Source organism: Quercus robur, chromosome 3 (assembly GCF_932294415.1).
Source record: "Quercus robur chromosome 3, dhQueRobu3.1, whole genome shotgun sequence".
Classification (NCBI taxonomy): Eukaryota; Viridiplantae; Streptophyta; class Magnoliopsida; order Fagales; family Fagaceae; genus Quercus; species Quercus robur.
The window spans coordinates 20,523,862-20,549,113 of record NC_065536.1 but is presented as its reverse complement, the minus strand read 5'-3'; the positions used below and the strand labels follow the sequence as shown (position 1 = coordinate 20,549,113).

General features: G+C 39.6%; 2 protein-coding genes across 2 annotated transcripts in view; one reads left to right on the top strand and one right to left on the bottom strand.

Annotated features, from left to right (window-relative positions):
- LOC126717456 (uncharacterized) overlaps positions 1-21,451 on the top strand; it is a 28,363-nt gene extending 6,912 nt beyond the window's left edge. Inside the window, exons 6-13 of the mRNA XM_050419202.1 lie at positions 480-566; positions 946-1,071; positions 10,619-10,768; positions 11,392-11,463; positions 12,234-12,335; positions 20,358-20,528; positions 20,624-20,703; positions 21,135-21,451. Coding sequence (XP_050275159.1) covers positions 480-566; positions 946-1,071; positions 10,619-10,768; positions 11,392-11,463; positions 12,234-12,335; positions 20,358-20,528; positions 20,624-20,703; positions 21,135-21,189 — 843 coding nt within the window. The 3' untranslated portion in view covers positions 21,190-21,451. The remainder of the gene's footprint in view (positions 1-479; positions 567-945; positions 1,072-10,618; positions 10,769-11,391; positions 11,464-12,233; positions 12,336-20,357; positions 20,529-20,623; positions 20,704-21,134) is intronic.
- Positions 21,452-23,318: 1,867 nt separating this feature from the next.
- Positions 23,319-25,252, bottom strand: LOC126719383 (F-box protein At3g07870-like). The gene is made up of 2 exons (XM_050421944.1): positions 24,113-25,252; positions 23,319-23,489 (listed from the first exon to the last, which is right to left on the bottom strand). The coding sequence occupies exons 1-2, from the start codon at positions 25,250-25,252 to the stop codon at positions 23,319-23,321; spliced, it is 1,311 nt and encodes a 436-aa protein (XP_050277901.1).

Genomic DNA, 25,252 nt, shown 5'->3' with positions numbered 1-25,252 from the left:
GTGGTCTATTCTACTTGGTTGATGGATGATTCTGAAGTTTGCAGAAGCTTCATTGCATAGGAGCTAAATATAAAGGACAGAAAATATTTGATGCTAAGAACTCATGTATACCTAGGAGAACACTTTGTAAAGTTAGCAGCCTTTGCTCAAAAATGGTTTCGGAAATTCTAGACCATGACAAATACTAAAGTGTGCATGATTACATCTGGAAAGTTTTGGAAGAGGAATCAGAATATGGTTCTTTTGGGTGGTTTAACAAAACATATACCAATTACAAAATGTTAACATAATTTATTTGACATAGCATTTTTGTTTACAGTGTTGGACTTGATTCTTTCGTTTCCTTATGTCATTTGGTTAAGAGTTCTCAGGGTTGTGTTATTACATACTTGAATCTTTTGTTATATCATTGAAATGTGAGTTGAGATTCTCTTTTATTGTTTGATTTAATTTCTTGATATTTGATATTTGTTTTGCAGCCTAATGCTGAAACAGATGATAATATTACTCCACTGTTGTCAACAGTGGCAGCCGGTTCGCTGCCGTGCTTAGAGTTGTTGATTCAGGTTCTATAATTTTCTTCATCTTATAATATGAATTACATGGACTTTGGGTCACCACCCATTGTCATTGTTTTGATATCTGAATGACCTTGTTAGCAATCAAATACAAAATTTTAGACTTCTGTAAATGAAATCTTATGTGAATTACTGAAGTATGATGTTGTCTAATTTGAATTGAGCTTTATAATTGCACAATGTATATTATAGTTGAGTAAAGCTTGGGGCTAATGTAAAAGAATTTTTGTTTGGTCTGTTATTTCAGTCCTCTGATATCTATGCTTCTGTTTATATAGTTCCTCAGAATAGGCCTAGTAGCTTGATTTGTGCTACTTCATATGAACTTTTCTCTGCAATCCTAACTTTTGCATTTTCTAAAGTATAGGCAGGTGCCAAAGTTAATATTAGTGTTGGTGGAGTAACCCCTTTACACATTGCTGCTGATAATGGGAGCTTGGAAATCATAAATTGTTTGTTGAAAGCTGGAGCTGATCCAAATGTTATTGATGAGGTGAGGCTATAACTATTCCCTACATAATTTTTTTTTTACTTAAGAAGTAAAACATATTTTTTGTTTCTTTTTCTCTTGTTTGTCTGTATGCATTTACTTGTTGGAGTGTTGGAAAAAAGCTCTTGGGTTGATATAATATTCTGCCTACTTATCTCAAAAAATAAAAATAAATAATAATCATAATAATAGGCGGGTGATCTCTCCCTCCTCAGCACCTTCAGACTCCTTGCCCCTTTGGCCTCTTTTTCTTTTTTTGTCAGTGGCGTCACCAAAGGACGCACGCGTGGGGGTAGGGGTTGGTGGTTGGGGCACCACTGGAACTGTTAGGGAAGCACCCCCAGCATGGCCTATGAGCAACGCCAACAGGTTTGGGGTCTTCTCCTCTAGCACCATTCCTTCGGGGATGTTGGCTTCTTCTTGGCTGGTACTGACCTAGGTGGGTAGTAGACGATGATGGGAGGGGTCGGGGAGGTCTTCAGGATCCTCTTGCTGGTAGAAGATCTCAAAGTCTTTGTCTGTGACCTCCTAAGTGGGTTCGGGAGTGCACTTCTTGACTTCGTCGTCCGAAGGTATGGGCTTCTCCTGGGAGTACAGTAGTTTGGTTACGAGTGAGGATGGAAGTTGGGCGTCTTAAGTTCCGGATGGAGTTGTTAGAAAGCCAGGAATTGCTACGTCAATTAAAGCTAGCCATGGATCCTTAGCTCTGATTACGTGTTTAGGGCTTTGGAAACGTTTGGAGATGGGGTTGAAACCAAGGATCATGTGCATCGCCCGATGCTGATGGTCTTTGTGAAGAAAAATTTCTGACCTGAGGATACAGTTTAGCTCGGGAAAATTCACTAAGCTCTTGTTCAGGGCGGTGTGATGTTCGTTTGCTAATAAACATGCAACATAAATCACAGATTAGAAAAAATCCTTATAAAAGTTTTCTTTATCTGAATATGAAAATCCTATGCGCATCTAATGTCTATGGGAACCCTACCTGGTTCCCCATCTTGGGTGGGATAGTGCAATCCATCATGCCAGTCTCCCGAGATGATGAGAAATTCCTCGTCCATGCCCTTGTTTGACTCAGGCATACAGGAAATTAACCTAATGGCTGGGACCCTACATTTAATATAGTAGTTGGTTTCCTTCCCTTTTTGGCAGTTGTGTACCCAGTTCACATCATGCCATGTGAGGTTGGTCCCCATCTTATGGTTTATCATATCTACACTACCAAGGACCCTAAAGACGTTGGGGGAGCATTGTGTGGGGGTTAACCTATAATTCATAAGGAAGTCTCTAATAACCCTACCCATGGGAATTTTCATCCCGCCTTCTATGAAAGCGATCATCAGAATCACTATTAAGCCAGGAGGTTTGTTCATGACCAGCCACTCACCTAACTCACAGTGTTGGAGTTCAACACCGTTAGGGATCCTATATTGAGCCCTAGAGGCAGCCATGCCTTCGGGGGTATCCACTAACCTAGCAAATCTACCTATGGAAATTTATGGTATAGGTAACGAAGAATCTACGTAATGAATCCAGACGCACCTACAAGTAGAAGTTCAGCCACAATGGGACTACAGTTGTACATTAGTTCAGCCACAACGGGAAATACAGTTATAGATGAACTTTATCTGGTTTTTCCATCATGGTGTATAGAATAATGATGAAGAAACATATTAGGGGTCCAAAATAGATAATCTGATTTTCTTTATATGAGTGGATAACTACCTTAGGTAGCATTTCTTCATCCTCTTTTCTAGAATTTGCAGATCTTTTTAATCTTAGATTAACTCTTTAGGAGTCGTTCAATTATATACATTGTATGTTTGAACTCTCCTCCTTCGAATAAAATTATTTAAAACCAAAAATAGATAATCTGACGCAATCCATTTAGTCTTGTTAGAACAATGGTTAAGTGATTAAATTCTCCTATCAAGTTTAAACTTTTGTGATAATTAATAATTTATCATGGTATTAGAGCAGGTGGTCTTGAGTTTGAACCCTATCTTTACTCTGCATCCCATTTAAAAAATTAAAAATCCAACATGTTAGGCCCCACTTATTTAGGGAAGTTTGGGCCCACACGTGATGGGGAGTGATAGAAAATTCACCATTTCCTAACAACCTTAACTTTTAGGAAAATTACTAACTTATCAAGTCTTTAAATCTTCCTTTATTTTTTGTTTTATTTTTTTTCTGCAATCTTTCCCTTGTCTTTTGGTTTGCTTTCTCCATCATAGGTTCTTTGGTTAGGTTGGATTATAAAGTAGTTTAGGCTTTAAGGAAGCTACCTTTCTGGTATGGCCATTAGTTAGTTTGAGCCACATTGTCACGAATTGACCCTTGAGCAGCACAAACATTTTTATTTGCCAGGGTTATTACATTATGGTTGGCATATAAAAAAAATTAGAAAATACCTGGGGTATTTGATCTGCTTGGAAAATTCAGGCCCCCCCCCCCCCCTCCCTCCCCCCCCCCCCCCAAAAAAAAAGAAAAAGAAAAAAAAGTTATTCAAGAGATTTTTGAACACTGTTACCTCTTCTTACAAAAATGACTCATAAAAATGGAATTTTTGGCAAAAAGAAAAATTGTGCTTTGGGTACTCTGTACTACTTGCTGGAAAGCACCGTCGTGGCTACAGGGGTGCCGCATCGGCGTACAATGTGGGGTGTGGTGGGCGACGCCGCTGCCCACACGTCGTTGTTTTTTTTTTTTTTCTTGATTCGCGTCGAATCGGTTCGTATTGGCCAGCCAATTCAGGCCAATACCGACTTTGAATCAGGCCAAAATTCAAGTAAGAATTATTATTTAAAAAAAAAAAAAAAAAAAAAAAAAAAGAGTGCAAAAACATCTTTAAACAAAAAAAACCCCTAAAACCATCACTGCCTCTCTGCCTTCCTCCCTATATTCTAATTTCAATGTTTTAGTTTCAAACTTGTGGATTGTATTTAATTTATGAACATCATGTTTTAGTTATCATTTACTATTGCTTTTAAATTTGGTATATGTTTATATAATGTGAAAAAATATGCTTTGCAATATATAGAAAATATAAATAAAAATATTTTTAATAATTTTTTAATCACCGCACCCCGTCTCACCCGCACACTACTTTTTCAAAAATTGCCGAGTTCCGCACCCGCACCTGAATCTGGAAATGCACCTGTGCTTCATAGACTACTTGTTAACAGAAAAATGATACTTCCTACATTTTTTTTCCTTGTTTTAGTAGTTCAAGTATAATGCTTGCCCTACCTTTCAAATTGTGTTAGGCTTAAGTAATTTAAATATGCTGGAGGTTGTTGACATGTCATACATGTATGCTTCCTCATGTTGGAAATACGTGTTTGCCTTTTCTCTTCTCACATTTGGTGTGTGTAGTGAACCCATATTTCTTTGCTCATGGTGACATTTATATGTAGTGTAGTCCTTGCTTTATAGTGTGTATCATTTCCGTGCCCAATAAGAAGTTCCGTTAACTAAACTTTTTATTCATTGTTGCATTTAAATTTTCGGACTTGGTTTATAATTAAATTCTTCTTTTGTGTTACTCCATGTGTACTTGGGATGTGGCCCCTTTTGGTGCCTTTTAATAAATATTTACATATTAAAAGATTATTCAAATAATTTCAGTGTACATGAAAATTAATATGTAATGCTTTCTTTTATTATAAGTGAGGAAATTTTTTTTGGATAAGTTATAAGTGAGGAAAATCCCTTCTTTCAATAGGTAAAACCTCTGTTGCAAAGACAACGGATATAAGATCTTCTCAAATGTTTTTCTTTTTTTTGATAGGTAATTAGAAAACTTATATTAAATAGGAAAAAAAAGAAAAGAGAAGTACAAGATGTTCATGATGATGAACAACAACACAACACAACAGCAACAAAACAGCAACACAGCACAACACTACACAACACAATAGCAAGAGAGAAGTCAGGAAACTAAGCTAAGGGAAGGCATAAACTCAGAGAGGGAAGAACACTCAGTAAAACCCCAGCAATGAGACCACTCCATTAGACTGCGTTGGCATAAAATCTTTAACTCCTCCAAAGTTTTCTCTTTATCTTCAAAAGATCGACGATTTCGCTCCAGCCACACAATCCACATTAAGCACCCTGGAACCAAGTTCCAAATTTCCGAATTATGCTTCCCAAGCCATTGATGCCAACTAGATAACAAACCCGCCACCGAACCCGGCATAACCCAATGAATACCAAAAGCCTGAAGCATGAAAGCCCATAGGGAATGAATAATAGGACAATGAAGAAGAAGGTGGTCTACCGACTCTCCATCAGAGCAACACATACAACACCAATTAGCTAGAGGACGACCCTTAAGCATTAGGTTATCCAAAGTGAGGATCCGACCATGGGCAGCAGTCCACAGAAAAAAAGCCACGCGCTTAGGAATCTTTGGTTTCCAAACACCCTTCCAAGGAAATAAAGAATTCGAGGCACCCCGAATCTCATGGTAGTAAGACTGGGTGTCGAACTTCCCATCCCCTTTCAGCCCCCAGCGAAGAGTATCTCTCCTATCACCTCGAGGAATACGAGGATGGATAAGCTGAAAAAGAGAGTAAGAAGCAGCCAACTCCCAATCTTCAAACGCTCTATAAAACCTTAAATTCCACACTCTAACAGAACCCCCTTCTGGAGCCCACAAAACCTCAGAGATGCAAGCATCCTTGACCGCTGAACATGCATAAAGCGCAGGATAGCGATCTTTTAAAGAATTCTCACCAATCCACCTATCATGCCAAAAGCGGATACGAGTACCATCACCCACTTCAAAGGACAGATGCTTAGAAAAGCTCTCCCACCCTTCATTAATGCTTCTCCAAAGACCACACCCCATGAGCCCTCCTGCAGACTTTAGTGCACCACCCCCCTTGACCCTCACCATATTTTGAGGAGATAACTCTCCTCCAGAGATGGGTAGCTTCATGACCAAATCTCCATAGCCAATTCGCTAAAAGAGCTTGATTAAAAGACACCACATTTCTTATCCCCAAACCGCCCCTCTCAACGGGAGAACACACCTTATCCCAAGCCACCAACGGAAACTTGAAACTCCCCTCAGAAGACCCCCACAGAAAATTCCTCTGAATACTTTCCAATCTAGCCGCCACAGCTTTAGGAATAGTAAAAAGAGATAAAAAGTACGTAGGGAGACTTGAGAGAGTACCCTTTATAAGCATGAGTCTACCACCTTTAGATAAATAGAGCCGCTTCCACCCAGATAGCTTCTTCTCCATTTTCTACAAAATAGGATTCCATATCGCAGCTGTCTTAAAAGAAGTTCCCAACGGCATCCCCAAATATTTCATAAGCAATCTGCCCACTCTACATTGAAGAATATTAGCCAGAACATCTATATTATTCACCTCCCCAACAGGAACGATCTCACTTTTCCCGATATTAACCTTCAACCCTGTAAAAGACCGAAAACAAGACATCACCAACCTTATGGACAGCAACTGTTCCCTAGAGGCATCACAAAATAAGATAGTGTCATCAGCAAATAACAGATGGGAAATATGCACACCAACAGCGTTCACACCTCCCACATGGAATCCCCGAATAAGATTACACTCCTCTGTTTTCTTCAAGAGTCTACTTAGAACCTCCATTATCAAGAGAAACAATAGCGGGGATAGTGGATCCCCTTGTCTCAATCCACGCGTGCATCCAAAAAAACCTTCAGGTGATCCATTTACCAGGACAGAAAAATGGACAGACGTAACACAAGCCTTAATCCACCCCCTCCATTTCATCCCAAAACCCATCCGGTCCATCAAATAAAACAAGGCTTCCCAGTTCACGTGATCATAAGCTTTTTCAATATCAAGCTTGCATATCACCCCTGGACTTCTGCTCTTCAACCTGCTATCCAGGCATTCGTTTGCAATAAGCACTGAATCTAGAATCTGCCTTCCGCCAACAAACACATTTTGAGTCTCAGATATGAGCTTGTCCAAAACCACCCTCAACCTATTAGCCAAAACCTTAGATAGCAACTTGTACACGCTACTCACCAAACTGATGGGACGAAAATCCTTGATGTTAATGGCATTACACTTCTTAGGAATTAAAGTGATAAACGAAGCATTCATAGACCTCTCAAACCCCGAGTGTCGGTGAAAATAGGCGAAAAAATCCATAACATCTTTTTCCACCACACTCCAACAAGTGTGGAAAAAAGTTATGGTGAAACCATCAGGACCAGGGGCTTTATCCCCCTCCATCTCCCTTAATACCTGGGTGACTTCCTCCTTTGAGAACTCCTTCTCTAACGATAACCGCTCACCCTCTTCGATACAAGCAAAATCTAACCCATCCATAGTGGGACGCCCCACCTCAGTTTCCTTAAACAGTCCTTGATAGAAAAGAACTAACTGAGAGCGCACGTCAGGCTCATCCTCATAAAGAACACCATCCACCTTAATCCTTTTAATTTGATTAGCATTTCTATGAGAGTTTGCTAATCTGTGAAAGAAACGAGTATTATTATCGCCCTCCTTCACATACAAGGCTCGAGACTTTTGCCTCCAAGAAATCTCCTCAAGAGAAGCCAACTGATCTATGTCACCTTTGATTTGAAGGCGACGGATCTGATCTTCATCTGAAAGTCCCACCAACTCCTCCCTCGCATCTAATCCCATCAGCTCAGTCAGCAAGTTCTTCTTTTTGAAAGCCAAATCACCAAACTCCTCCATGTTCCATTTTTTTAAATCTGCTTTCAAAGCCTTCAATTTTTGAGCCAAAATGAAGCTTGGAGAGCCCGCGAAACTGTACCCATACCACCAATGCTTAACTCTGTCAACAACACCCTCAACTTTTAACCACATATTTTCAAATTTAAAGGCACTTCGACCACGCTGAACAACACCAGCTTCCAACAAAAGAGGGCAATGGTCAGAAAGAACCCGGGGAAGAACCCGTTGGGATACATTGACCAACCATAACATCCAACTTCTCAAAGACCCTCTTATCCCAAATCAACAGGACCCCTCCTGAAGTCTGCATAGCATCCAAAGCAGCCCAATCAATAAAAGGACTACCCCATAAACTCCGCACAAAAACAGCGTCACAAGAAGAAACTTTTGTTTCTTGAAAACATACAATATCACACTTCCACTCTCTTAGCAGATTCTTACAAACCACTCTCTTACGGGGATTGTTAAGCCCCCTTACATTCCAAGACAATAGTCGTAGAGTCATTTAAGACAATCAGCACCCCCCTTCCTATTTCTTGCAGAAACTCCGTCGTAATTAACATAAGAAATAAGCCCCTTAAGCTCCTTGAGACCTCTCGTCCCTGAGTTTGCAGATCGCTTAGACACCCCAGCATCATTCACCTTGAGACATTCCTGTTCCAGGATACGAAACAGAGCCAAACATTGAGCTTCATGTTTCACTATAGGGAAGCCCACCATTTTACAAAATTTTTTCATCAATTGAGATACCCAATACGAAGGTGGCCCAGACTCCATCACCTGTGTTCCCTCGATAGAGTCTAGAGGCAAAGATTCACATTGAGGCAAAGGTTCACAATCCAACACCCAATTATCCTTCTCACTAGAGTCACAACCACTGTCATCCACCCCACTGGCTTCCCATGGGAAAATTTGCAGCCCAAACTCTGGCTGAAAATCCCCATCACAATCCACTAATCCATTACTCCGTTCTTCTTCATGAGCTTCCCCTTCCCCGACCTCAGCTTCCAAACCAAAACCCAAGCCTGAGAGGGGGAAAATCTATTGAGATCCACCCAAGGTTGCCGACACAAGAACGGCGGCCCCTCTTTCATAAACGGAGGCTGAAAACCAGCCACTGTCGAGGTAATCACCAAATCCCCGGTGAACCTAGCATCCCACCTGCCCAATCCCTGAGTTTCCTCGGCACCGGAGCCCGAGAACCCAGAAAAGACAGCCTTGCCGGAGTCGGGAAAGCCTAAAACAGAACTACACCTTGACGCCGACTCTTTTCCGGTCACCGGAGTGTCCAATACTCTCATCGGCGACGACCCATTGACACTCGAGCTCACAACCACTTGTCCCGAAGGCAGAACCCGAGACTCACGCACACCCAAGGCTACAAGTTCAGTATTACCCCCACTGCCTGTGGACTGGGTTTGCCAAAGATTGACTTTGGCGAGGCCTCCAAACAGGTTTGGGCTTAACATATTTGAATGGGCCGGAGGTATTAACCTTTTGAACATTCTGAATAGTGGGCTTTTTAGGTTGCACCACTTTTGGGCCCACTTCCTTAACTTCAGACCACACTAAAGCCCAATTCCCATCTAACCCACGCTCCAAACGCAACAACATATCCAAAGTCAACTCAGCTTTAATGCCTTTATCTTCAATCCCATCTATCGTTGACAAAATCTTCGCCCCAATTTGATCTCTCTGACCCAGAGTACTATCCTTGCAGGTAACCTGGTTAACACGGCTGGATTCTGACAAAATCTTCACCCCAGGAGGCTCCCTCTGTCCTAGGATACTTTCCTCACTGTTATTACGGCTGGAGCCTGACAGACTCTTCACCCTAGGTTGCTCAGGATTTGTATTTTGAATCAATACATTTTTTTTCTTCCCTTTATGACCTCCACCCCCGTTGTTATTCCGTTTCCCCGCCACCACCGACGCAAAGGATTTTGAGGCATCTGTAAAAATACCTGTGATAGCTTGCTTGGGAGCTAGAGACTCTGGGTCTAACACCTTCCTCAGGTGTAACCCAAAACCTCTCCAGCCACTCCCCGTCTTTCCTTCAGGCACCACTATAGAACCCTTACGACGACCATGAGTGAGTTCCGAAATTAATAAGAAAGCTCCGTGAGAATTGGAACCCAACTGAAGAATAAAGCATTTGTCCCCCTCACGACAAGATCTTACAAACTGCCCACTAGACTGCCCAGAGATCAGTTCTTCCACGTAGAACAGCAGTCTCTTTGCACTACCTCTTCCCATAAATATTGATCTTAGAGAATCTCTGCCTCTCTCGTAAATACGCAGCTGGTAAAACATACCACCTTCCTCTACTGAAAACTCAAAAGATTTTGATTCCACGAAGAAAAAAACAGAGCCACCCATGACAACAAAGGACTCCTAAATGTTTTTCTTATTCTCTCCTTCCAAAGGCACCCTATTAGACAAAATGCTGCTATCTTCCCGATTACCTTCCTCTTTTTTCCCAACCTGTAATCCACCTACCAACTTGGATTTCTCTCCAAATTGATCTTACTGTGTGTACCCTTTTAGTTGTGAATTGTCAAATATTGGAAAAATTTTGTGGTTAACTAGAGTCAAAGCACAATCTAGATTATATTCTATACTAAGCAGCTTAAGTAACCAAAAATCTAACGTTAAGCACCATGACCTAGCATGTCTGCCATTTCTATTCATAATGATGAATCATTTCTTGTTTCAATTGGTGGCTTTTATGATTCCTTTAATAAATAAAAAATTGCAGATGGTTTCTGTCACATCAATGTCTGTTGACTTTATCTCCAATATGAAATAAATTTTGAATGTTCTTTGCATCTCAGGATGGTCTAAAGCCAATCCAAGTTGCAGCTGCAAGAGGCAATCGAGGAGCTGTTGAGATTCTTTTTCCTTTGACATCAAAAGTTCAGACCATTGCAAATTGGACTGTTGATGGAATACTTGATTATATGCAGTCTGAGATTAGCAAACAGGTATTAAGATCCTGACATATTGTGCTAGATATTGGGGAATAGAAAGAAGCTGTCCTACTTTTCAATATTTATACATATTTTGCTTCTGTGGACTTAATAGTTTATTATCCAATAAATCATATCTGCTAAACTGAAAACTTAAAATACAATCTCCTGGTGCAGCATTTTGAGTTTAAAAGTAATATTTTGACCTGTCTCTGTGTTCCTTTCTTAGCCCGATACATATCATAGTGGTGACTAAATACTTACCCTTTCTCATCTGGATCAGATTACAAAAAAATTTCATTCTCCATTCATAGGTATTTTGAGGCCTGTTCCCATGTAAAAGGACAGGTTGTGTATGTTTAGGATAACAAGCAACAAGCAAAGTCTAATTTTGCTATGAAAGGAGATATGCCCACTAAAGAAATAGAAGAAAAGATGAAGATAAAAAATAACCCAAGCAACAAAGAAACATGCCAAAGTCTTGTCACTATGAAATGGTCATTTTCTGCTTGATATTGTCTAAACAAATGGCAGCTGAATAGTTCCTACCTAGCTTGTTGTTAGTTTTCCATATTTTTTCTGCCAAACTTTAAGCTATTGTTGATTCTTGTATTAACTTTCAAGGGGAAAATTTTCAGGATGAAGCAAGAAACAAAAAGGAAGTTAATTTTCTGGAGGAAACTTCATTATCAAATCAAGATCTCCCCCAGGTGCCACTTTTTATTGTGTTGTAACTTTTATTGTTTATGCATTAGTGCTGATCCAATTTTGCATTAGGATTGTCACCTGAAATTGGATGGTTTCTAGCTTTTGGACAGGATAATCTGTGGACAGATTATTATAACTCTTAACTCATCAATTCATAGTGCCATACATCCAATATAGAATTCAATATCCTGATTTTATCTGCTTAACCACCAGTTCAACCAATAGACAGAACTAAGGGTTATCAACAAAAAAAAATTAAGACAGAACTAAGGATTTTTTGAATCAATTACTTGTTTATTTTCTTGTATTACTATCACTGCAAAATATCTTCTATAAGAATTTGAATCTCAACTGAAACTTTAGCCAGAGTTGGAGAAGCATTAAATGCTACTGAAAAGAAATACCAGATGCCATTTTGGGATTGTTTGAAACTATTCATGAGTAATTTTTAAATTTTGGTGCATTGAAATGGTTCTCCCCTGTTCCAATTGCAAGGGATTGGACATACTTACACCTACGTACTTGCACCTTAAGATTTCCAAACTTTCTACTCATATGTCTCTTATGTTTATAAACTAAGTCAGCAAGTTCTCATACCTGTTGGGATCTATTTAATGTATTTGAATTCTTTGTGGTATTAAACTATTTTTCTGCAGTGGCAGTGAATAAAGATTTTCATCCCTACAAATGCTTGTGAAAAATATTTTGGAAGTAGTCTGTTGGATTCTTTTAGTCTTGTGTTTGTCACCCTAATGAATGTTCAACATTTTAGGTGACACCAGAAGCAAAGAAGAAAGCTGCAGAAGCAAAATCAAGAGGAGATGATGCTTTCAAAAGAAAAGATTATCATATGGCTATAGATTCTTATACACAAGTAACTAACTGCATCTTTTCTCCTTTGACTATTGAAATATTTCCTTTTTCCGTTGCAATTAGATGACTTTCATTTTGTTTGCTCTCTTGCTTGATAGTTCATTTGATATCTGAGAAAACTTATATAATGTCTTACAATTTGCTTTATTGATGGTAGTATTTCTTTCGGAAGGCTTTGTGTAGTGTTTCAGAAAGTTCACTAGATACTTGCGGTTCCCCTTGGCATCCTTTTGAATTGGAAATCATGCTATGAAGCTTTGATAGTTTTAGAATCCCTAAATGACTCCTCCCCCCCACCCCATCCTCATCCTCTCCACTCCCCTTCTCCACCCCATCCTCTCCCTCTCCCTCAACCATCACCATCCTTTTTTCCTCTTTTGGCACCCCCACATATTCCTCCCTCTCCCCTTTGCTTTCTTCCACAGTTTGAGTTTTTCCCATATCCTTATCCCCCTCCTCCACCACTACCTTCCCCTTCCCCACCACCTCAAGGGTCTAACCATGCTTTGCCTAAACGCTTGTACTTGCACCTTTAACCATACCAAATTCTCCTTCCATAGAAACCTCACATAACATCCCTCCTAAATCTCAATCCTCTGACCTTGGGGGCAGCAAGAGGTCGTTTCACGTTGATGCAAAACTTTTTTCTTTTTCTTTTGATGTGGTGGTGTTGGGGGGGGGGGGGGGGGGGGGGGGGGGGTGGGGGCTAATTCGTATGCCATACATGAGACACGTCGGAATGTTAAGAGCTCTATTTGGGTTGGACGTAGGGGCATGGAGTGGATACTTACTTGTCTCGCAGATATACGAGATTGGGTGCCTGGTCATGTTGCACTTTGTAAAAGATTCAGGGAAAATGGGAAGATGATATGGTTTTGTGGGAGATCAAACAAAGCTGGTCTTTTTGTTGTTATTGCGGTATATTTTGGAGGGTCTAGGAGAGGTTGTATAATGATACCAGCAAGCTCCAATCGTGCTGGTTGGTCTGTTTCAGAAAGAGCTAAGGAACTTTTGCTCTGGTGCAAAACCGGTATCTATGGCCAAAGTATCATCCGATAATGGTGGTGGAGGTGGTCAGTTTGCTAATGGTGGCCGGAGTGGGAAGATTATATCTGTTTATGGTAATCAGCAAAAGACTAGGAATTTTGAAAAAATTGGAACTATATTGGGGTAGAACGTGATTCATGGAAAACCTATAGAAAATGTTTCAGTTATAAAAGGAAATGTTTCAGCTTTAAATGGCAGACCCACGCGGGCTTTTAAATTTAAGTTGACTCCTGCTACTTTGGCTTTGAGAGTGTGCAAGCCTCAGGGTGGGAGACATTCTGTGACTTGGCTGGGTGCTATGGAGTTCAGTTGGCCCAAGGTTTTAAGTGATGGGCCAGAAGTCACAAAACAAACAGGTGGGCTTGTTGAAGCCCAACCTGTGGTGCTAGTGACTTCTCAAAAGAAGGGTAGTTTGGTCAAGCCCAACTTATTTCAAGTGAAGTCTGATGCTCAGTCATTGTGGGTAGTAGGCGAGAGTTCGAGAGGAAGGAGTGGAGATTCTGAGTCATCGATGAGAGCAGCGATGCCGGAACTGGAACTTTGTGCCTCTGCCCTTAACGCCGACCCTGTTCATGTCGTCCCAGTGGTCTCACCGTTCGTTAGTTTGGAGGGAGATAATCCCGATGAAACGGTGAGTGTGACGAAGGCTCCCACGTGTGGGTTCATCGGAGAGGCGGTGACCAGTAGGGGGATGGGGGTCAAGATCCAGAGTCCGATGGCTAGGATTTGAGAGGAGGGATGTTGGCAAGGCTGAAGGGGCCTGGGAAGGTTGTTTCTTCGCCTCAACGGCATCAGGGTGCAGCCCAAAATCATTTTTCTCCTTTGTTGGGTCTGGGTAGCAAGAAGAGCTTCTGTTTTGGGGAGATAAAGAATTCTACAGAGGTATTAAGGGAGAAGGGAGAAAAATGGAGCAATACGTTGAGAGATTTGGATGGGGAGGAGCTACCACAGGATGGGGATGAGCTGGCACAGGATGGGTCTGAGCACTTTCTACTTCAGTGGAAGCACAGTGAAGTTGATCCTAGTGGTTTTTCTCACGGGGAGGAAGAGAGTGGCTTATTGGATTGTTCACCTTTATCTAAATGGGATCCCAATGAACATAAGGAGTTGGAGGTGATCTAGGAAGTTGATGAGGGAGAGGTTCGGGGGTCAGAGGTGAAAAATTCGAAATGGGTATGTAGCCTGATGAAAGGTTTTTGTAGAATAGTGGGTTTTCCTATTGTTAAGCATGAAGATCAATGTCTGGCTTTTTTTCATCTCCTCGAACAAGACTGCATTGATGTTGTAAATGTTGGGACTTCTAAAGAAATTGTGAACTCAAGGCAGAAAGGAATTAGGGAACTTAAAGGTTTGCTTTCTTCAATTAATTATGATGGGGTAGCATCAAAAGGGAGGAACAGAGATTCCTCAGTAGGAATGGGGGTGATTACCTGTGTTAAATGAGTTTACGGCTTTTATCTTGGAATGTTAGGGGATTAAATAATCCTCAGAAGCAAGAAGTATGTAAAAATCTTCTCAAGGAATGGAAGTGTGATATTGTTTGCTATCAAGAAACTAAGTTGGCTTCTACAAACTCTTCTGTTGTTCGAAGCCTTTGGGGTAGTCCGTTCCTAGATTGGGTTGCTCTAGATGCAGTCAACACTACCAGGGGGGGAGGGGGGGTGTTACTGGTTTGGGACAAGATAGTTTATGAAAAAGTTGATTGTGCTATTGGTCAGTTTTCTATTAATGTTTTACTGGAGGGGGTTGTAGATGATTTTGTATGGGCATCTTCAGGAGTGTACGGTCCTAATGATGATAGTCAGCGGGGTGATCTGTGGGAGGAGCTTACAAGGATGCACTCTAGGTGGAATACGGCATGGTGTGTGATTGGGGATTTCAATATCATTCGATATCCGAGTGAGAGATTGGGTTGTGAGGCCTTTAGCCTGGCTATGTTTGCTTTTTCAGACTTCATTGAGGCTAACTACCTTGTGGACTTAACACTTGAAGGAGCTTCTTTTACTTGGTTTAGAGATTCAGGGATAGATTGTATGTCAAGAATTGATAGAACCTTGGCATCAGTGGATTGGGTAGATCATTTTGGGAATGTGTCTCAAAGGGTACTCCCTCATGTTGTTTTTGATCATTGCCCACTTTTGGTGGTGGCTGGTAGTGTTAATGAAGGTTGTAGTGCCTTTAAGTTTGAGAATATGTGGTTGAAAGAAGAGGGTTCGGCAGTGGTGGAATGGGTATTGCTTTGTGGGTTCTCCAAGCTTTATTCTGGCTCGTAAATTAAAAGCTCTTAAAGAAGACTTGAAAAAGTGGAACAAGGAGGAATTTGGGGATTTGGCCTTTAGGAAGAATGTCTTTTATCTGAATTGTTGGGTTTGGATGCTAGGGAGGACTTGTTAGGCCTTTCTTAGGAGGAACAAACTAGGCGAAGCTAGATTAAAAGTGAGGTTGCACATCTTGCCTCTTTGGAGGAGATCTCTTGGAGACAAAAGTCTTGGATATTATTTGTGTAGGAGGGAGACAATAATACTCATTTTTTTCATCGGGTTGCAAACTCCCATAGAAGAACTAACCATATTCGGGGTATAGAGGTGGATGGTGTTCTCTATGAGGATGAGGAAGAGGTGTGGTCTAAGGTGGTTCAGTTTTATCAGAGTTTGTACACTGAGTTAGATACTTGGCGCCCTTCTATGGATGGTTTAGAGTTTGCTAGTATTGAGAAGGATGAGTGACTTGCTCTAGAGAGGGATTTTTCTAAGTAGGAAGTAGTTAAGGTTCTTCAAGAGATGGAGGGCGATAAAGCCCCAGGTCTTGACAGTTTCACTATGGCATTTTTTCAAAAAATGTTGGAGTGTAGTGGAAACAAATGTTATGGCATTTTTTGATAATTTCCATAGGTGCTCAGAGTTTGAATGGTCTTTGAATGCTTCTTTTCTATCTTTGATTCCCAAGAAAAATAATGCTTTGAATATCAAAGATTTTTGGCCTATCAACTTAATGGGCAGTTTGTATAAGCTATTGTCTAAAGTTTTGGCTAACAAATTGAGGCTAGTGCTGGATAAACTCATTTCGGAGTTGCAGAATTCTTTTATTGGTGGCAGGCAGATATTGGACTCGGTGCTTATTGCTAATGAATGTTTAGACAGTAGACTGAAGTGTCGTGCTCCAGGGGTGGTGTGTGAGTTAGACATTGAAAAAGCATATGATCATGTGAATTGGAACACTTTGTTTTATCTGTTGGAGAGGATGGGTTTTGGGGATAGATGGAGGAGATGACTGAAGACTTGTGTCACTACCGTTTGATTCTTAGTTTTGGTTAATGGATCTCCTGTTGGTTTCTTTGGTAGCTCTAGAGGTCCAAGACAAGGTGATCCATTGTCTCCCCTCCTCTTTCTTTTGATCATGGAGGTTTTAAGTCGTATCCTGAAGAAAACTGAGGAATGTGGTCTCATTCAGTGTTTTCATGTGGGTCCTAATAATTCTATTGGTATTCGTATTTCTCACCTATTATTTACTGACGATACTATTCTTTTTTGTGATGCCTCTAGAGAGCAAATCCTTTCCATTAGGTTGGTTTTGACTTGTTTTCAAGCTTTTACTGGTTTGAAGGTGAATGTGGGGAAAAGTGAAATTGTCCCTATTGGGGAGGTGAGCAACATTTAGACTTTGGCTAATATTCTTCAGTGTAGGGTGGGCAGTTTGCCTATGATTTATTTGGGTATGCCACTGGGAACTTTGTATAAAACAGCCTCTACTTGGAGTCCGATTCTTGAGAGGTTGGAAAAGAAGCTTTCAAGCTGGAAGCAGCTTTACTTGTCAAAGGGTGGTAGACTCACTTCGTTGAAAAGTACCCTTTCAAGCCTTCCAACTTATTACCTTTCCCTTTTTACTATCCCTAAAGCTGTGGCGACTAGATTGGAATGTATTTAGAGGAATTTTTTGTGGGGTTCTTCAGTGGAGTGTTTCAAATATTCATTGGTGGCTTGGGAAAAGGTTTGTTTACCGCGTGAGTCGGGTGGTTTGGGAATTCGGAATTTGGTGTCTTTTAATCAGGCCCTATTAGGGAAATGGCTTCGGAGGTATGGCCATGAAATCACTCGTCTATGGTTGAGGGTCATAGCCATGAAATATGGGGGAGGGGAAAGGGGGTTGGTGCACTAGAGTTTGCAAAAGGGCTTATGGTTGTGGTTTATGGCGGAGTATTAGTGAAGGGTGGGAAAGTTTTGCTAAGCATTTGTCTTTTGTGGTGAGGGATGGTTCTCGTATTCTTTTTTGGCATGATAAATGGACTGGGGATGTTCCTCTTAAAATTCTTTATCCCCAGTTATTTTTGTGTTCAGCCAATAAAGAAGTTTATGTTTCTCAAGTGTTAAGCCCTCTAGTGGGTGATAATGACAGAGTGTGGAGTTTAAGATTTTATAAGGAATTCAATGATTGGGAGTTAGCGGCTTCATATTCCCTACTTCATTTCATCCAAACCCATATTCCTAGGGGTGATGGGTGTGACAGGCTTTGTTGGGTCTTAATGGAAGTGGGAAGTTTGACATTTGGTGTTTTTATCATAAGATTTGAAATGCAGCACTTTCCACTTTCCCTTGGAAGGGCATTTGGAAAGTCAAGGTTCCTAAAAGGGTGGCATTTTTTATGTGGACAGCAGCTCATGGTCAAATTCTAACCTTGGATAACATTATGCTTCGTGGTCGCCCTTTGGCGAATCGTTGTTGTACGTGCTATTGTAATGCGGAATTTGTGGATCACCTGCTACTTTTTTGTCTGATAACTCATTCTTTGTTGATGTATATGCTTTGGTTGTTTGGGATTGATTAGGTCATGCCAGGTTCAGTAGTGGACTTATTATTTTGTTGGTACCATTGGCTTGGGAAGCATAGCTCTGATATTTGGAATATGGTTCTAGGCTGTTTAATGCAAGGATGCACGGACGCGGCTCCCAGGCCGGCGCACCCGCGTCCGACGCGGCGGGACGCGGCGACGCGGGAGGGACGCCGCAGACTGCGCGTCCGTCCCGCGTCGTGCCGCGTCGCGCCACGTGGCGGATCCGACTCGGGCCGAAGCGGGCAAAATCGGCGCCGACGCGGCCGAAATTGGCGCCGAAGCGGCCCAAATCGGGCCGAATCGGTCCGTATCGGCCGTATCGGCCATATCGGCCGGCGACCGATACGGCCGATACGGCCGAAACAGGCCGAAATCGGCCGTGAAAATCGCCGGAGAGGCCGAAATTCTGGCCTCAGATGCGTTTCTTGCCTTATTCTTTCTTTGTTTTGTGAATCAAGTATATTAATGTGTTTTTTAAGAATATTTTAATAGTAAAAATATATAGAAAATATAAATAAAAATATTTTTAATAATTTTTTAATCGCCGAGTCCCGCCGCACCCGCACCCTACTTTTTCAAAAATTGCCGAGTCCCGCACCCGCACCCGCACCCGAGTCCCGAAACGCACCCGTGCTTCATAGGTTTAATGTGAACTATTTGGACTGAACGAAATCGGCGTTCTTTTGAGGATAAGGGGAAAACTGTAGTCAGTTATTAGATTTATGCCAACGGACCCTCTTTGATTGGTCTCGGTGTTGGGGTCTCTCGGATTGTTTTACCCTTATGGAATTCCTTTCGTCTGTAAGAATATCTTAGTGGCTGCTTGTGTCTTTTTGTTCACTACGGTGAACTCTTTGTATTTTCATGCTATTCCTTTATTAATAATATTTTCTTCTTACTTATAAAAAAAAAAAAAAAAAATTATGGTACAGCTAATAAAGTTGAGTGCATTTTTGGAGAAACTAATCAATCTCCTCACTTAACAAATATGACTTATTTAAATTTGTCAATGTCATTCTTCCAACAGAATCTAGTTGCTAGATTAATATTGTTGGTGTTCCCTTGGTAGTCGATACACCATGTGGCATGTGCTATACCTGTCCTCTGCAGTTTGCACCTCTCTATATGTTTGTGCTTTAGCTTCCTGCCTTTACATTCCATAAACAATAGGAAATGTTACAACCCATTACTTTTATTTGGAATGGGCATGTACCTGCCATGAGAACATTGAGAAATCTGAATATTTTGGAGCTTTGTCTAAAAGATCTATGTTTGAACAACTTAGAGTGTATTTGATTCTTAATGCAATGAGCACAGCAACTTGGATTGGGAACATGGATATGGTATTTAGATCAGTGTCCTCAGTTCTATGTCCATCCTGTGTCTAGAAATGCATTTTGGTGAAGAGCTAATTGTTAGAAGTTTTAGAAGTTAATTTTGCTGTGTTATAGTTGGTAATGGATTTTAGGAATGAGGTCAAGGTTTGGACAGAGAATATATCTAGACCTATGAGGCACCCATATGTGCATACAATACGATACAGGCATGGTTATACATAAATTCTGGAAAATCTAGGATGCAATAAGGCAGGGATATGTCATATTAAAAAATAATTTCAAATTTAAATGATGCTAGATTTTAGGTTAAAAGACAAATAACAAACATGACAAGGCTTAAAAGACGCATATATGATTAAACTATAAATACTAAAAGAAAACATGATCCTTGATTCATGTAAGATGGTTATATATATTTAAGTCTTGATGGTTTCAAACTTTCTAAGACCATAGATTTTGTATTTTACATTTAAACTCCCTTTTTTCTTAAGAAAATTCTTTTACCTGCAAAAGTATCCATGAATTAGTTGTGCCATATGGCATATCCATGGAAAAGAAAACAAAAATTAATTTTCTTATTTACAGATACATATTGGCTACATATCCTAGCATATCTGTATTGGAAAGATATCATGTGAGGGAAGTTACGTCTGGATCTCCTTTTTTAGGTGTTCCTTTTGCTTCCATTTGTGGTTATACACTAATATAGCTAGAAATACTGTCTACATTGGACATGTTGCCAGCATAACACATGAGCTTTGGGCATTGTGATTTATGATTTGTGACTTTATTGTTTGGTTATGCATTTACAGGCAATTGATTTAGATCCCACTGATGCTACTTTGCTTTCCAATCGGAGCCTTTGTTGGATACGTTTGGATCAAGCTGAGCATGCCTTAGATGATGCAAAGGCCTGCCGAGCATTAAGACCAGATTGGCCAAAAGCTTGCTATCGGGAAGGTGCAGCCCTACGTTTATTACAGGCATGCTTTCGTGTTCCCTTCTGGCCCTCAACATTTGAAACAACAATTGTGATATTTGTAGTTTGATGTTATTTGTCTTGCTCTTATTATTGTAGAGATTTGATGAAGCAGCCAACTCATTTTATGAGGGAGTGCAGCTTGACCCTGAAAATAAGGAGCTTGTAAATGCCTTCAGGTAGCGATTACGACCACCCTCTTTGGATTTATTTAGGCCTTGGATTAAGGTTGCTAATGACTAAGTTACCAAAAAGTAAAAAAAACAATGTTTTATGGTTGCAGTTCTATACCAATTGTGCAATGAGTCAGTGTGTTGTAGTTATATGGGACTTCTTAGACTTTCAGGGGGGCTGCAAATTTTGTTTTTGTTAGATTAAATGAGTAAATCACAATATTTTAATAACTTACCTACCTCCCATCTAGAATAAATAAATAAAACCATGAGTTGGGCCCATTTAATAAGGGGAGACTAGACCCACATGTGAAGGGGGAGTGTTAGATTAAATAATTAATTTACCATTTCCTAATAACTTGAGTTTTTACAACAATCAGTAATTTATCAATTTTTATGAACTAGTTGCAAACTCTAATTACCTTCCATCTTTACAGGGAAGCTGTTGAAGCTGGGAGGAAGTTTCATGTTACCAATCAGGAAAAACCATAGCTTGCCTTCTGCTGATAGCTCAAAGTTGTGACAAGAGGGAAGGAGGGACTGGAATGGGGGTCCCCACATGTGAGGAACTGTTAACTGTTAAGCTTATTTTCCTTTTTGTTATTTATATACCTGCTGCAATGATGGGGTATACATAGAGAACTGCAGTTAGCAAAAATGGATAGCTGTAATTGTTTTACAATTGTGAGTGAGAATTGTCTGCAATTTTGGTAGAGGTTTCATACTAATTTCAGCCCCTTTGAACTTTTTAAAACTCCTCAAGTTGTATATAACGTCTGGAGGGTCAAAGTTTCATAGTACTTGCAAGGTGCATTTTAATGAAATAAGGTCTTTTGAGTATATTGAACCAGGTCCTACGAACAAATCAAATGCGAGCACAGCTAGATTGAAGGATATGATTCTGATGGGAAGTTTGAATAAAATATCCAAAACAATCAGTGGAGGGAGGTCTAGTGTTTGATTGATGTATTCAATCTAAAGGGAAGGGCATAAGAACTTTGAAGTTGCATTAGTAGTTCTTACAACCCAAAAAAAAAAAAAAAGTCGCAGTAGTATTGTAGTTAACACAAAAAGTAAATAGGGAGGAAACAATATTAAAAAAAAAAAAATTTATTTCTTTGAGAAAAAATTAATAGGGAGGCCAAAATTGTTATATTTGAAATATGGAAAGAAAAATGGTACAATTAATCCCTAGGTTTACTCCTATTGTAATTGAGCATTTGAGCAATGTAGGCTTTTAGTGTTCCTTGCCTTTAGCGAGATTGTTTTTCAAAAAATTTTAGCGGAAAACAACTAAAAAATAAGCCCTATTTTTAATAGAATTTTTTATGGACTAAAAATAATTTTTTTTTGACCTATTTTTTTATACTACCAAACACGAAAAACACAGAAAATTATTGTTTGCCATCAAGACAAACGGAGTGTTAGTCCAAGTTCAAGAGGTGAGGATTTCCAATGGTAGAGGGTCAAATGTAGCATAGTTGTATTACTATTACCTAATTATTTTTATTAGGAGAACCAAGTTTTACCAAAAAGAAAAAATGGTTTTTTGTCATTGAAAAAAGGACTTTACTTAAATCCAGCCTTGGCCTAATAATAGAGAGCAACAAAAATTGAGGGTTTTGTGGAGGAAAACAAGTAATACGACTATAAGAGTATCAAAGGAATGGTCAAATTTAGTTTTAAAGTTTGATCGATAGCAACCAAAATAAGCAAATGCGCTCCAAAAGGAATACAAATTCTTAGTACCACTTTTTGTGTTCCATCCATTTTATATTCCACTAATCACAAATTTTCATGTAATTAATTTTTTTTTTTCTTTCCATTTTAAACTTTGCCTCCAAAAGTATGAATCCAATCAACATTTGATTTAAAGAAATGCTACATCCATAACATTTTCAGAATAAATTTTAAGTGACAATTTGTTACTAGTTCTTATTCAGACTCACTATTGATATCACTTTCTTACTAACAATTTGCCACCTAGAATTTGTTTTGAAAATGTTGTGGATTAGCATTTCTTTTAAGATTAATCTTTAACATGAAAACATTTCAGCGAGTGGGAAAATGGTGTCTTGTGAGTTGAGGCATATAACTGCATCTCTCATACACATGCAATCATACTGCCTACTAGCTAGAAGTGCAACTAGCATTATTTATTAGTAAGAATAGTTCTCTCAACCTAAATTTGACATACACAATAACTCAAATACATAAAGCTACTTAAATTTTTGGCTTAGAAATTAAAACAATATCTACTAATGGTGGCATTCTTAAGTACTAGTATTATTATTTTCATTTTGCTTACTGCCAAAAAAAAATATCAACATCAATAGTGTTTCATCCTTAGTTGAATGATTCAACATCAATATTGTAATTTGCATTGTGCTTACTTCCAAATAAAAATATCAACATCAATAGTGTTTCATCATTAGTTGAGTGATTCAACACAAAATCAGTAATTCAAAACATAACACTCTAACACTTATTTCAGAAACGAATGGTAGTTCTCAAATTCTCCCTATAGAAAATCATGCAGAAACACTTTCAATAGTTGCAACAATGTCAACAAGCCACACATGCTACCCAAAATGTCAGGAACCTTCTTTCAATTTAACAAGTCACTCAAATTGCCTGAGTAAAGGATCAGGCAATCTTATTCCCATAACTTTGGGTGGAGGAAGGATCATTCCACATAGTGCCTCAGCTTTGAAGGGTGCTGATAATAAGAAGTTATACAATTTCTTCACCCATTTTTTCTTTGGAAGAGATTGGATGTTCTTGATATGCCCCTGGTTTGAAAGAACAACAAATATGTCAATTTATATGAGAACAGCTTTGGAGTACATTTAACGTGATTAGATATCTTTTCTTAGCATGTTCCAACACACAAGATTCAGAATGGATTATTAATTTTTTTTTATTTAAAAAAATGGATTATTGAGTTAGAAAAACAGTGAATTTTACATGTTAGCAAAAACATGGTTTAATAGAAGTGTCCAATATAAAATTCAAATTTTCATTTGCTACAATCTGTCATATGAAACCTAGAAGGAAGCTCATAAATTTCACATGGCACAGTCAATTTCAGTACCAAGATTGTGTAGAAAGTGGAAACAAATTTAGAACTATTACTGCATCTAATTTTCTTTTTGTTTATCCTAGTGCAATTTCTAATTCAAAACTCCAAGTAATGATCTGTACTGTGACATGATTTATCATTCTACAAAACTAGATTCTCAAAAGAAGTGTGCCAGTTGATGAAGCAAAAGCATTATCAGGATATTGATGTTTGTTATAATCTCTGCATGTTTTCAAAACACATAATACAAGATCAAAGGGATGCAAAAAATGAAACTCATGCAATTATAATGCCATTATAATAAATAAATAACATTTAGTTAAGCACAAGTACCTTTGATTTTTCTCCAGCCACAGCATCCTTGAGTGAAACAAGGCTAGGAGTGTAAGGAATTGCATGGAATTCTGGATAAATGCCACAAACCTGAACTTCCCTGAAACATTTGCTTCTTGCATTGTACGCACATAGCTGATTAAAATTGCGTAACGCATATATTTCATCCCCCATACCATAGTTGAGAAAATATACAGGTCCTCTTTTCCAGGAAGTATTAGAGATGACAAACTCTTTCATCCAAGACTGCTCGTTACCATATTCCTTCATGACCCAAATATCAACAGAAGAAGAAGTTGGATAGTTCTCACATAAGTAGAGAAAACCTCCTGAAGCACCCAAATGGATGTGTTCAATCTCCCAATTTGGACCCAAGTCTTGAACTGGGGGTCCTGGAAATGGTTGAAACTCTTCCTTCTCAATGTCAAAACTACAAATGAATGTGGAAGTGGAATCAGTAGTATCAATTGGTTGAATCAAACAGTGAAGAGCACCATTCAAGAAAGTACCAAAATATGGTCCAACAAATGAATATGGGGCATCTCCAATGATTCTCCAACTATCTGCACCAAGTGTGTATACCTCAACCCGAGGGGCAGGATTAAAATCGGGACGACGAAATCCCTTATCAAGTGCAAGCTCTGCAATCAGCTTGTATTGATTTGTTTTAGGACTGTAACCAAATCCGCGTATTGTTTGCCAGAATCGATCATCCTTAGTTTTGGCTCCTGGAAGAGTCATGTACTCCCCTGTAGCTATGTTACAGACACATGTGACCTCTTTTTTGTGACGAACTGCACTCAAGCACAGCAATCCATTGCAGGAAGTGAGTAGTATCATGTTCTGTCCCAGGAGATAAAACTTTTGAGGCAATTTCTTCAATGGGGCAAACGATGAGTGACCACGAGTGTCCCATTCTGCATGCCCAAGCATATAGAATTTACTGTAGCAACCAGGATTACATGAAAGAAGAGTCTGGATAACAAGGCTGGCTGTAGGTGCTCTAGCAAGGTGCATTCTAGTGAAATAGGGGTCTGAGATAATGTTGTACCAGGTCTTACAAACGTACCTAACTCGAACTAGACTCTTAGCTGGTAATCTCAGCAAAATTTCCATGATAACAAGGATTGGGATGTCCAT